General features: G+C 37.3%; 1 protein-coding gene across 4 annotated transcripts in view; it reads left to right on the plus strand.

Annotated features, from left to right (window-relative positions):
- Window positions 1–12,558, plus strand: part of LOC133520442 (uncharacterized) — a 307,562-nt gene extending 295,004 nt beyond the window's left edge. For 3 of the 4 annotated variants that reach the window (XM_061854855.1, XM_061854856.1, XM_061854858.1), the window contains 2 exons: window positions 10,068–10,227; window positions 11,270–12,558. In XM_061854855.1, coding sequence (XP_061710839.1) covers window positions 10,068–10,227; window positions 11,270–11,434 — 325 coding nt within the window. In that variant the 3' untranslated portion in view covers window positions 11,435–12,558. Of the gene's footprint in view, window positions 1–4,695; window positions 5,057–10,067; window positions 10,228–11,269 lie in introns of those variants that run through there. The other variant, XM_061854859.1, reaches the window with a different exon arrangement.
- Window positions 12,559–14,835: the final 2,277 nt, after the last annotated feature.

Consider the following 14,835-nt stretch of genomic DNA (forward strand, 5'->3'; position numbering starts at 1 on the left):
GTTCCTTAACTACCACGGTAATAGGTGCCTTTACCCTATGGCTGGAAATAAAGTCGTCCACCCACTCCGCACTCTGTGGGTTTAAGCGGTCTATCTAAATAACTTGTAATGTACTTCAAGCTGCCTTAAATTATACTACTTTATAGTTACTTTTGAAGATGTAACTGTATGCGTAATTTTTTTATGTATAACTTTAAGAAAAGCCCAATTAAAGCCACTTTGTTTATAAAAGTACACGGCAATGTTAAGAAATTTTAATAATTTTAAAATATGACGATACTATGAGACGACATATCGTATTGTGAAATTAGACTGGTAGACAGTGTCAATGCCACTCACTACAAAAATAGGGAGCAGTCGGTTTTCTGTCACTTTCCCGAGTCAAATTGAGCCACTAATATTGGCAGTATGGATCACAGTTGAGGCGCGGAACATTTAGTAAATTCTGTCAATCATTATATCGTTTTCCAGGTTATAATTTTTTAAAGAAAATCCAATCGATGATCGCACAATACATATATTTGATGTATTCTTTCCACACTAGACACAAGAAGCTTCAAATCCCTCTCTATTCGCAGAAAGCCGTTTGTTTTTTTTTAAATTCGCAAATCGCTGGGTATTCTAACATTCAAGGCGTTTTAAAATAGTCTCGTTTGTAGCTTTTACAATGGTTTTAGTGCGCCACAAATCTCGCTGTCTGTTTAATGTTAACGTCACCTTAATCTTTTTAGTTTTTTTTTATTACTGCCAGTTTGTCCGTTTGATGAATACAGTTAACACGATTAACCTCTAATGCTTTTCGTATAGTCCGAAAATGTAGCTTTCCATATTTTTGAGCGCTACAGTTTTGACATATAATGGAAACATTCGCATTGCAATGCCGCTTTAAGCCCGTCACAGACGGAGCAATAATATATATTAATATACCGTAAGATACCGACAGATATACCTAAGCACGCCAACGAAACCATAATATATATCGCTGTCTGTTTAGCACCTACATTGTGAGAGAGACGAAATATACCAAAATATTTCGTTATATACCGAGCTATATATTGCAAGGTATCTTAAGATGCCTTGATATACTTAAGATATCGTAAGATACCAAAATATGATCATATATACATAATTTGATGTATATATGATTTGACAATACCTATGATATGCTCCTACGTTTGTCTTTTTTCGATTTTTAGATTATTGTAAAAATGAAGAGCGAAAAACAGTTTTTATACAAATTTTCAAATGCTCATAACTCTTATAAAATTGAAATTAAAAAAACAAACATAGGGGCACAGCTGTGGTCGATATACAACAAATTGTATCAAAATATTTTCAATAATGTTAATATCTAGAGAGGAAAATGAGGACGACGTTTGAACGAAAATGCTACTTCGCGCGGACGTGAATACCATGAAAATTAAATGACACTCAATGGTCAAGCCAATAGATGCAAACGTTTTAATCTTGTTAGTTAAACAGTATACATACTTATACTTACCTACATCACCTACATGCAACGTAGTTTTACGTCTATTCTTTATATTCCTTCGTTATCGAAGTATCGAGCTTGGACCATGGACTCGTATAGTACATGTATTTACTCTATATTTATGTTATAAGAATATTATAAAATAATAATTTTGGAAAAACCCAGTAACTAAGTATCCGTCCAATTTATGACCAGGAAAATTGATACTACTCAGCCATTAAATTATTTATATTTCCTTGTATTTTCGTCATTTCGATTTCCTCATTGTTTGTAAATCCCACTGCCCACGATGTTGTATATTTACTTTGTATCTTGACCCCTTTACCTGTGATAAAGTTATCGCGACAACGTGAAAGCTGTGCAATCTAGGTTTATTGCGACTGATAGGAAATATGCCATGGGAATCGATATACGTTCGAGAAAAGCTATATACTTACATAGACTCTTTTGTTTGACTTGGTTTAATATCCTCCTTTAATCTCATACAAAGTGTAACAAAGATAATGGGGACCCGTCTAAGGGTCCAAGGCGCCGAGGGGGACGTCTAAGGGTGGGTATGGCGTAAGGGTCTGATTAGGAAGAAGTAGAAGTAAAAAAAAAATTACTCGAAAAATAATTCTATGGAACAGATCGACCAAGTCGGCCTAACCTCCTTAAATTACAAAGTCCAAAATTTGTCGCGTAAAAAAATTTTTCTTCTATTTTTTCTAAATCAAAGCACCTTAAGCGGATCCCGACAATTTTTTTTTGCACCTTGGTTAATTTAAATACTCTAAAGTTTTTCTCTCCATGTCATTTTTTTTCAGATTAACAAAAATAAATATTTTAAAAAGATTGATCATTAAAATTCATCATAAAAACGAAAATATAACTGAATTAAATCTAAAAATAATCTATACAATTTATTTTTTGACCAATCAAATATCTGTACCAATTTTTTTTGTTATTATATAGTGTGCTGTTTTAAGTAACTTACAAAACGGGTTCGATTTAATTTTATAGATAAAGAAGATTAGGGATATTTAAGAAGATTACCAGGAAAAGATAATCATTAAAGCTTGTTCTATAAATCGGCAGATTTATTCATCGTAAATTATTCTTAAAGTAAACGTCGGCTTATATTCGCGTGATCGTAGTTGAAATTATCAATGACCATGATGCACTGATATCATAATTTCTCAGTTAAGACCGCCTACTGCGTCCTCATTTTTACCCGAACTTTGTACTGGGACCCAGTCCAACGTTTAAAATTGTTTAAAATTTTCCAACAGCTATTCCTTTGCCAACACTAAATAACAAACGAATTTGAACGAAGCACAGACTTCTTGATGTCATGCTACTTAGCAAAGACAACAAAATTACAGGATGTTGAAAAAAAGGCAAAAACTCGTAAAAGAACCGAATTGTCGGCCATTTACGTGATGCAAATAAAAGGTCGAGAAAAACACAGGGATTTGTTGCAACCGTGGTAAATATAACTACTTGGGTTAAATATAGAACCAGTATCGATTACATTGCGTGCACTGGACTGAGGTAGAAAGTAAGTGGTTTCGTTACTTCAACTTGAACTGACTCATAACACGACTAAAATAACTTTAAAAGACCTACATAAAAATGACCAGGGGCTTTGTCAGAAAAGTAAGGTTAATGATTGGCAAGGACGGATGGCATTATCTTGTCAGTTGAAGTGTGAAATATAAAGTGAATAGCAGTTGTATGGAATTAATTGCATGGAGGTCAGATGACATTGTTGGGCCATGACTGGCAGCACGCCTATAGTTCTCACGGTCCACAATACACCATGGTACGGGGGACGTTAGATTGGCATTCATAATACAGCTACAGTCGAAGTCAAAAATACCTTTGCAATTCTGAACCTTTTTCCGTTGTAATAAGGCGATAACAGTATACATACTTTTGACTGAACGAGCTGGATCACCAGGCTTAGTCATGTGTGGATATTCTCTATGGCCGACCGTTAAAGGTATATTATTAGTACAGCATTCGAAGCGGTCGATGCACAATATTAAATATCTATATAGGTATTGCAGATGGCGACTATCTAACGGATATTCAGGATTATTCATATATAAGATCAAGGAACGCGTAAGACAATTACGTTTCACGTAAAACAATACTTTGTGTTACCGTCAAATTTATGACTGGGTTCTTTGTCATATCCGAGTCAACTCCCTGATTTGACTAAGAATTACGTTTTCCTTTATTTTCCCAGTCTTCTTTGTTATCTTTTGTCTTCAGGGCCAAATGCGTGGTATATTCCATAAAGGAGGTAAAGGATGTACTCATAACTATACTAATATATGCTCTATATGCTCGTCCGTCGTACCGTCGTATTGCCAATGTACCTATAGTTAATCATCCACTTTCAGAATATGGGACTATTTTAGTCGTTATAGCGGGATTTATCTAATCTTTGGATAATAAAGTAACTAGCTTTGTTTGTTGCATAATAGCGATTCTATGTAAACCCTGACGTCAATGCCTCATCGACCGATATTGTTCGTTAGCTTTCGATACCCGAGATCAAATCTCAGATAATCCCTGTGGTTGTGTTCTTGGTATACAGCCTCGTTTCCTACTTGATATACTTTTATGACTATCAAATGGACCATATCAATCCATCCTGATGCCTTTAGTTATTAAAAAAAACATTATCAGATATACAATCGTATCGCTATTCGATGATTCTTTGTTAATAAAATTCCGCGATATATTACACATACAATGATTGTTCGATTGTCTCCAGACTTATGATTTGCTATGTATGAATGCGCACGGGCCGACATCCGCTGCACTCTGTTTTCAGTTAACCCACGACAACTGAATAACAAAGCCGTCTTTCGAGACCAGTCGACTTTGAAATACGTTCCTAATATTTCAAGAAACAATGGCCTGAAATTAGTGATGCATGTTAACCTGTGATGTACCAACACGTTTACTTTTTCACGGTGTTTGAAAGTGATTGGCAGGACTAGATCGACATGGAAACAAAAGAATCCACCGTTGAACTGAAGATTACTAATTTACCATGTCGATGATAGACGAAAGCGCGAAAGCGGTGATAGGTGTTTAGCGAAATACCGTAATGCGTTAGTTGATTAAAGGGGGCTTCCGCAGTGCGGGGTCGAGTCCCCATAACATAGCAATGAGTTAACGGGAGAGGTGCGTTCAGTCGCAGTCACCACCCACCGCCGCGAAGCGGTGGCCGGTCGCTCCGACAGTCAAATAGTCAACGTTGGCTCGGTCGTGTGTATCGAGAGTCGCGGAGGCGGCGGTCTGCGCTGCGCCGCGCCAAATCGTTGGCGCGCTGCCGCGTCGCCAGCCGCCAGTCGCCGAAATCGCCCGCTCGTGTGAAGTGTCTGTGTCAAACTCTAACTGCTTTTCGATGCTCTTCGCTCCTATCGCCGTCGAGGCGATGAAGTGTAAAGAGGAAAACTGTGAGGTCGGCGTGATCCTGGAGCACAACTCCCTGATCGTCCTGTCCACGGACAAGACCATCGTCTGCCTCTGTGGAAGGGACAGGAACAACCCCTTCGAGCGCGGGTAATTCACAACATTGCTAATGGTACGAAGATTACATCAACTTATCTCGTACGTGCTAACGCAACTACTATTTAATTGCTATTATAAAGCTACTCAATCGTTACATAGGCTTATCGACTTATTAGCAAATAGATTTGATTCCTTATCACCCAAACAAGTTTGGCACAACTTTGGCCTGCACATATTTCCAAACAGATACCTGACCAACCTGTTATAATATTAAAAAAAAGAAGTAATTATAATTAAGTAATCCTAAAATCATTAACATACTTACTGTAACTCGCCTTTCATTAAAAAACCGCACGTTTTCTATTGTATTAGAGAAAGCGTATAATCCATTGTTATCTTCAAATGGTAAATTCTCAGATCTACTTTTGTGCGCGTTTCACGTCTAAGACGACGGACAATCATTAGTTTCCACTGTATCTTTTATGGTGTACAGTTTACTATAAAAAGTAATTCATAGTGGTTAGTTCTGTGAAGGTAGATGTCTGATTTTATTACCTAAAAAACGAGGTACCTATTCCTATTTAAACTTCTTTAGAATTTGGTTCGTTTCGTTTCGCGCTAAAACTGTCACGAGTTAGCAATTCGTCGGCGTGGTGAAATCCGCTATAATTTGACTCTCATCAAGCGTCTGGTCAAGGCATTCGCGCAATTGGCCATAATCCAGTCTACTTGTTTACAGAAAATTATTATAGTTATTCATGTTGCAAACATCACATTGAGACAAATTCTATAATAACGTAACGCGGTTAAAAACGGAAACTTCAAATGCTTTGGGTAGGATTTTTTTTCTTTACCATCAAGTTCCTCAAACAATGATTAATGCTAATAGATAAAAAAAAAAAATTATCACTGTCTGATTTCCCAAGATGAAATGTTTGAACGAAAACAAAATCAAGTTCAATTTTGCTCAGCGATAATCCAACTAGTTAACTCTGTCATTATTAATTCTTCGTGCATTTATATTGCTTCTGGCTATACACGCGCCAAAAAATAAATAAATAAAATAGACCCACCAACAATTTATTCATATGTCCGCGTTCGAAATTACTTTTATAGAATGCCATTTACAGATTGAAGTCAGAATGAGTCAACAAACGGGCAAAAACGTTAACTTAACGTACAGGGAACTCGCTGACCGCACAGACAAGGTCGTGGCCGGTCGGACATCGCCTCCCAAAACGAATTTATTCAAGGAATTTTAAGTACTACTTAATTTTATATATTCGATCACTTAAGCGCGATAATTAAGTTGAGTTAGACGGAATGAAGGTGGAATTAAAATTGTGAATCCTTGAAACTAAAATTACCTTACTTTTTATTTTGCTCTACTTGTCATTAAACGTCTAAACATAGCACAAAGCTGAAGTTATTTTAACACACCTTCTGTTAATTAAACAGAGTCAGTCATAAGTTAGCAACCTTGAGGTAAAAAATACCTGTAGGCATCTGTAGGTATTTTATTACGACCTGTCTATACAATTTACTATCTAGATACGCGGAAGCGAAAGGCATTTTATCTATCCACACTACAGGCATTGTATGATTTAATTGCTGTAATATGGCTGTAATAGAGGCAAGTTTGTTTATCTTTACATTATCTTAAGGTTAATCAAAATGGAGGTTACACACGATAACCTTCTGCCTATATATATCAGAAACGTGTTAACCTACACATACAGGTGGAGCAGGTGCTGACTTTCTTCCGACGTTTATATAACTGACATGGCGACGGCTTTATAAACACCGTGCACGGCGCTTCGTAAACAAAACTCTGTTAACAAATGGTGCCCGTTTTGTAAGCAGGGAACCCGGTGGTTCATGTTGATGCTCCAAGGATGGCAAGGAGTAGACTTCCTGGCAACCATTGAATGGTTCTGCGAGACAATTCATTTTAAACTCTAAGAAATGTAATACATAGTTGCAAATTGGTCATATACAAAACAGTGTCTACAAACTAAATTGTACACAGTTAATTATAGAAATTAGTAACCATAGACATAACAAATCTTACGGTATCTACAGTCTACAGATAAGAATATTCTTGAAATGTTAACCCAACGGGTATCTAATTATTGTTCCACGTTTTCTTTAAGTGTTAGTTCTTTGCTTACATTAAAGAACAATAACTTTTCCCGACAACAAAGGCATGGAAGACATTGCAGGACACCTATTAATTGAGTATTTGAACCTTTTGATTTAAATGAGTCGATAGAAGCTTCTTTATTAAATCGTACCCCTAGTATAAATACAGTTTGACGTCAAGCGAAATCGAACGCTAGTAATCATTTCATCAATTTGTATTGTATTGATTGTTGGTAACTGTATAAAGTACGTGATGTAAGATTCCAGAATGTTTGCGTTCATTGAGTAAGAATATTTTATTTTGTTGCATTAATTTTGTTTATCACAAAACTGAAAGTTACGCGTCACTTTTACATGTAACTTTAAAGTCAGAATTTAAAGTACATAGGTACAAATTAAAATGAAAATACTTATAATTGGCATTTTTTTCATTTAATATATAGGTGATCAACGGTAAATAGCGTGATCATATCATGTTTGAATACCGATAGCCTCCCATTGACGTAAAACGGGGTCAATAAATGATGGCATGGTAACCGAAATTATTTGTAGGTATCGCTTTGTTTAAACAACACAAAACTGTTAAATAATATTATTGATTGATGAAATCGTTGTATATGATATTGCTTATTACGACTATGGTGGTATTATTATTACCTAATAGACTAGAAAATGTTTATAAAGATTTTGATTGGCACATCTGATTACATAATGGGTTGAAGGTTCGTTTTTTTTCGATTCACATTGATCATTCAATGAATGGCGTGACAGTTATAACAAGTTTAATTATTTCAACGGCTTCTATGCGCCATGGCCGTTAAAGAGGCATAGCAACCAGACGAAACAAATATTGCTATGCCAATGAAGGTATTATTTCATTCGGGTCTCAATGCCAAACACAAACAACCACGCTTCGCTTCCACGTTACTGGATAGGTGTAATATTTGACTTGATTTAAGACAAAAATAACCAGATTTTGTAGTGTTTAATTGAACCTAGACATAACACCAACATTTTCTTCTAACATTGCGTCAAGGTTTTGCGTTATTTAATTAAATTAATATTTCATGACATACATACCTACTTGCCATGTACTCTAAGATTCGCTTACCTTCGTTTTACTATTCAAAAACAGTTAAGTCGGAAAGAACGTAACATACCTGTTTAAAATGATGTAATCGACGAATTCGAATAACCCAATTTCCCGAAATCTTAGAAACATTTATATTAATAATAACGGCATTAAATATAGGATCATAATATACTTATGTCATCCTTGACATAGCTGAGCTGAGAATTATCAAAGATAACGTTGAGTAGGTAAACACAAAACGTAGTATGGAATTTGATCTCCGCAATATGTCATTGATTTATTATGAAAGATATTATTTTTAAAACTGTCTACATAAGACGCAACCCGTAGTTACTTGCTATCCTTATACCCCCTAGACGTCTCAAGGGTAACTGAATGGGTCCCTACCTGTGTTTTTTTATCCCATATGCCATTATAGGACGAGTCAAAGCCCGAAGCTTTGCTTAGCGAAGGGCATTGCTCCTCGTTCTCCCTTGCCCTGCAGCCCTACTTTGCCTTTTGGAATCGAAAGCGCTAAATTCATACCTCCTCTTCCCGTCCGTGCATTCGAAGGGTCGGTGGAGAGAGATGCAGTTATAGCATTCGCTGCGTCTACAAGCTATAGGCCAGCAGTGCGTGAAGTGGATATATATTGGTATGCATATTTATACGGGTTCGAGATCCCATGCTGTGGACTTTGAACTCGGTAAATTGTGAAACGCAGCGATGATTGAACCCTCATTTTGTTTCAACGATCGATAGTCAACGTTGCTTTGCTAAAAGCAGTTCTAATGGATGTACTCTTTCAGTTTTCATAACCGTTCACTATTAATTGTTGGAACGGCACGAAGCAATCACGCTTGAAAGTAGATAAGTGGTTACACGTGCCTATAAATATAGGAAATGGATTACCTCAGCCTTTTGTTTTATGTCGATGCCATTTAACGTTTGTGTCACAAAAAATGGAATTGTTACTCTTATTCACACAAGCCTTACTGAGCTTACCGTGTGACTTGTGTCAATGTGTGTATAATAATGTCATATAAGTATTATTTATTTATTATTCAAGTACGTTTTTAATTGTTTCTGTATTGCATTGTTTTTGTATTTTCATTATGTACCAAATACCTACAAATGATCCTTTGACGCAAAATCATTGTTTGGCCGTAACTCGTCACAACAACATTGTTTTCAATCATCACTCACAGTCGTAGTATCTGGTTATTCCGATTAAAAACAAATTTCGCATATTAATTTGTAGTTTACCTAGTTCGCGTAAGCGAGAAACCCAACGGTTGCGCATAGATGCGTCACAGACCATACCCTCCTGTCAAGATACGATTGCGGGCAACCGTTCGTAGTTTTTCGCGGAAAAAGGCCAGCCACATCGTCAGGCAGAGCCCCGCCCCCCTTCCTCCCCCTCACCGCGGCGCGTCACGTACGCGTCTATAAAAGCCGCGCGCGCCCCTCCACTTCAACTCAGACGCATGGAGTACTCCGTAGAGGTCGTTTGGCACGAGCGAGCGCTTTGCTAGGCACCTGCCGGCCCATCTTCACGATATAATTCTAGTCATCGCGTAGCATCAGCTCGCGTACCGCGGTCTCCGCACGTTCCTACGAACAGTGATAGTGCAATATCCCCCTACTAATTCTATAACTTGTGATAATTTAATTTAAATTTAGTTGTTAGTTACGCGACACGGCTGTGAGTGATTGTGAAGCAATGTTGTGACTGCCTGACTGGAACTTGTTACCTGTGATCCAGCCCAGTTGTGTCGAAGGACCGTTTGGATTTGGTACCATGGTTGGAAACAACGGTACTATGATGGCGATTCGTATCGTCCACAGCAAGCTGAGGAAGCGAGAGGAGCACTCGGCCTCGGTGCACCCCGCCGAGGTGCTGACGCCGGCGCCCGCGCCTGCGCCCGAGCCGCTCGCCTTCCGCCAGCAGCCGCTGTGGCAGTTCCCCCCACCGCTGCCTCCGCCTTACGTCTATCCTCATGATCAGGTTGGTACCTTACTCATTACCACACACTACTAATGCTCGAGCTGGGTAATCTATAAATAATAACAAACCAACTCCAGCCGTTACACTTGACCTCATTTTAGCTCCGTATAGCCCCCGCACTCCAGTCCCATTATTGCCTTGGCAACGATTGAAACAAATGGAAAGTTGTATGCCGCAAACGTTGCATTATGACACGAAAGAAATCGTGACTGGTCTGACCCACGCCTGAGAGAGAGTTGCTATTATAGCATGGCCACGGTATCTACTATACTACGGTATCGCTAGCGCTAAAAAAATTTAAATGTCGGGACACGCTTGTAAAGTAGAAAGCTGTACAAGGCGAGCGTGTTGTAACACTTCGACCTTCTTTCTCTGCAGTTGTCTGCCGTTCAGACGAAGCTAGCGCTAACGAGTACTTTGAATAATATTGCAATACTTACCGTCAAACAATTTAACCTCAATTGCACGCTCTAATAATTCCGTCTCGAGGCCTAGCTTAAACCTTCAATGCACTGAATGATGATCCATGTGTGCTTAACGTGTGTAAAGACCACACACACCCGCGATCCATCAGGAAATATAGAATGCTAATGTGTCTTTGTAATAGCGTATTCAAGGCTTGTTCTCATGTGGCCTCAACGTTTACTTTGTGATACTTCCTAGTTACAGACTTAATAAATTGCACATTTTAAAACACGCTAGCTACACCGAGCCGGCTTAAAATGTCATCCAGGATACAAACCCGAACGAAAAAAAGAATAGAAACCCAAAACCGGGTATGGGATAATAGAAGCCAGACACAAAAAGTTCCCTCGAATAACAATACGCCCGGGACGACCTTCTGTTTGAAACGTCTGCTCGGATAGCAACTGCGTCTCAAAATAACAGACATTGTGTAACGGCTGTAGCTTTCAATACCGGTGCGAATGCAGCAAATGCATCGGGGACGCTAACGGAACCGCTAAATCGGGCACCGATCCTTAGGTCAACAAACTCGCTTTACATGTAGAAATACCTGACGGTTTGTTTTCTTTGTTTATAGGACAATCTGATGCAGCCCCTTGGTAACGAGCGTGCGAGTTTCCGCAGCCTTCGCAAGAACATCGGTGGCCGTTGGAAGCGTCTGGTGAAGAAAAAACCTGAGCAAGAAGTGTACACGATCCCTCCCGAGCTTAAACCTCAGCTCAAGCAGATATACGTGTACTAGCCCTAAGAGCAACTATTGTAGTAGCAGCAACTGTTCACAGCACCGAAGCAGGGACCCTCACGCTGATCAAGCGATGACTTCAGCTACCTATACGGTTGTCAATTCACATTGCATATCGTAAAAACTTTGTCAGAACATCTGCACGGCTGCACAGCCCTTTATCACTTGAACATATCGTTTAGACCAATTATTTTCTAATGACCAATGTTAATTAAATTTTACTTTCATTCAGCACTACATTGTGATGTAAAATCTAGAATTTGTATTAATAAGTATTAAAACACTGAAGTGTGTGTTGTTCCGTTGCAGAATTCCGAATGTTGTGCAAGTATGAGTGATAGTTAAAAGAATTTTAGTTAAATGAATAATTTAAAGCTATGAATGATTTAGGAAGATGCGGTCGCGCATACTAGTGACGAAAATCCAATAATTATGATAAAATAAACGATGCCTTGTTGAACGTATGTAATTTTGACTAATTAGGGCATTTTTTAGTTCATTTAACTTATTGTAGACACGATCGTTCGTAGACGAAATCGATCAAATAGTTTTGTGGAGCTATATATACACGTATGTATGTGCATGGAATCGTGGTGTGTGACCAGCTATAGATTGATGCAGTATTTTATTGTCATTCATGAGTGTTGTGAGCGAGACTGAATTTAAGGTACAATCAGACCGTAACGTGACTTAATAACATTCAAATTCAATATTTTCTGATATTATTGACGTTCTATATTTTTTCAATATTTCTCAAGATGACCTAGTTTGTTGAAAGTTGCGTTACTTGCATGTTATAGTAGTATAATTTTGAGATTCTCGCCCGGTTCTTACTGTGATAACTAGAAGGAAGAATAAAAAATGTAAAGATGACATATCGAGTTTGAATTGCCTTACCCTGATCAATACAAATAGGAAGGACCGAGGGCCGAGAATGTATTTAGCTCATATTGAGCCCGATATTGTGAAGAGTTAAGTTTGTAGCTTATAGGTACAATTCAGCCATTTTGATTTCGTTATCTTTCATTAGAAGACACAATGTTATACCTAACAGATTTCTAACAGAGTGAAACGTTGAAATGTAATCTTTCATTGAAATATTAAAATATAAATTCCATCATGAATATTTTGTTTCTATTGCCCCAAAAACATCTAAAAAGGTACTTACATTTTAATAAAATCAAAGCAAATCTCACAATAAGTAGGTAACTCGAGTAATGGTCAAGCCTATTAGCATAATTTCCATAGAACATATCGGATATAATTATGTAATGCATGCGACAGCAAAAATACTACTGACCCTCAAAATCTATAATCATAAAATGTGAAAGCAAAACAAAATCTAATAATAACAACAAATAGTACTACAGTGACCTCTAGTAGTAGCGTTTTTTATTGTTTACAAAACAGAAAGCAGCGCTATCTATAGGCCTGTTATGTAATTATTACGGCATGCGACATCGGTAACACTTTACGGAAATACATTAGTCACTAGGTCATATTCTTGACCGTGGTAGTTTAGTCAGAGTCCAAAAGATGACACTGTTACTGCTGATAACAGCGCCATCTATGAAATCGAGCTGACACTGACGACATCAACAACAATTAATGGTTTTGACAAAGTTCAGTGATAACATGCTAGATGTCGTTGTAATTAACAAAAAACCTTTTCTCATATTTTATAGAACAAAATGTTAGTAGTTCGCCGTTCGCCATTTGTAATTATTAATTTATGTGCAAAAAGTTTAAATTTATAAAATAAATACAATCCAGCATAGTAGATATTTCCTATATAGCGACTTTGACAGCTTCAGGTTGAGAAAAGAGGGAACTTCAGTAATAACCAGCAGCGTCATCGTCAAATATTAAAAACACGATTCAAAATGAATTAAGTTGAATAGACGAACCCGCACGGCAGCTATTTGTTAACCTTAAGATGATGACTGTACCTGCGCTCTTTATATTTGAGATAGGTAAATATGTGAGAAAGAACCCCGACGAGTTCCATATAAGCAGGGGTCGGACAAAAAGTGCGAATGACGTCAAACCACTTATAGGATGATTTCAAATAGTATTTTTGATTTTCATAAACAATTATCACGTATCATTTATCAATCTCTTTATTGACCTCTTTATTAAACGATATCGCCACTTGAAATGAGTAAGTACGTTTTTGACTGACACATTGTCAATCAGATGAACAGTCAGCGTCAAATACTTCGTAGCAGTCAAAGTGGCCAAATAGTTCGGTACACCATACTAAATATATGGTGTACCGAACTATTTGGCCACTTTGACTGCTACGAAGTATTTGACGCTGACTGAACAATAAATTGACTTCGTTATTGTTTAGCTATTGTATCCTCACGATTATATTTAGCTAAAATTTATATTTACTAATATATAAGAAAACACTCTAAAATGTCATTTTTACTCGAATATTGTGGCAATTTTCCGTTTTTGGAGGTACGTGACAAACACGTATACTGCTAATCTTACCTACTGTTCCCACTTTTGACTATTAAACCTATTTATCTGAGGATCCCACAGACTTGTTCTAACTAATTTCAAATAATTATACCTTATGGTAACAAGTTTCGTGAAATTTATTTTATTCACTACATCACCCTACCACCTGTATTATTAATTCCATGGATTTATTTACGATTATTTTGTTACTTCATTAATACTACTTTGTTACTACATGTCACACGGAAGTTTAAATACAAACTCAAACATCATCCTGTGTGCAAGATTAAGTACGTCATTTTTACGTCATCCGCACTTTTTGTCCGACCCCTGCCTATAAGCAAGACCTACTCAGCGAGAAGATAATCTAATAAAAAGATATAACTAATAGTAGTTTATGTGACTGCTACATAATAAAAGGCATTAAAATACACGAGTGTGGGCTTAAGCAACGAACGAAGTGAGTTTCTTAAAAGGACCACACGAGTGTTTTATGCCTAGTTACATACACTATTTTATCTACACACATATTATAAACTTTCTATGATATATTCACCAACCCAAATTACAGCCAACGTTGGGACATCGTTGTTCTCTTGGTGGAACTCACGGATATGTGGTGGCGTCTCCGAAATATCTTTATCGCTTATTTTACACGAAACGTTTGCTATAGTTACTTTAAAAACAATAAAACAAATTAATTTTATACTTAAAACTAATTAAAAAGATAAACTGTAGTCAAACAGAGCAAAACTAGAGTCGGGGGCCTATTTCCGGATCATTCGATACAAACTAACATGCGAGATTTGTCAAAATTGTATGCAATTGACATTTCATTTCGAACAAAAAGGCATCTCGACTGATAATAGAATAGAGGTCGAATCGAATTGCTTTTTTTTCAGACATGTTCCAAATTTGAATGTCATAACCGA

The sequence above is a fragment of the Cydia pomonella genome, chromosome 8 (genome assembly GCF_033807575.1).
Source record: "Cydia pomonella isolate Wapato2018A chromosome 8, ilCydPomo1, whole genome shotgun sequence".
In the NCBI taxonomy this organism is placed as follows: Eukaryota; Metazoa; Arthropoda; class Insecta; order Lepidoptera; family Tortricidae; genus Cydia; species Cydia pomonella.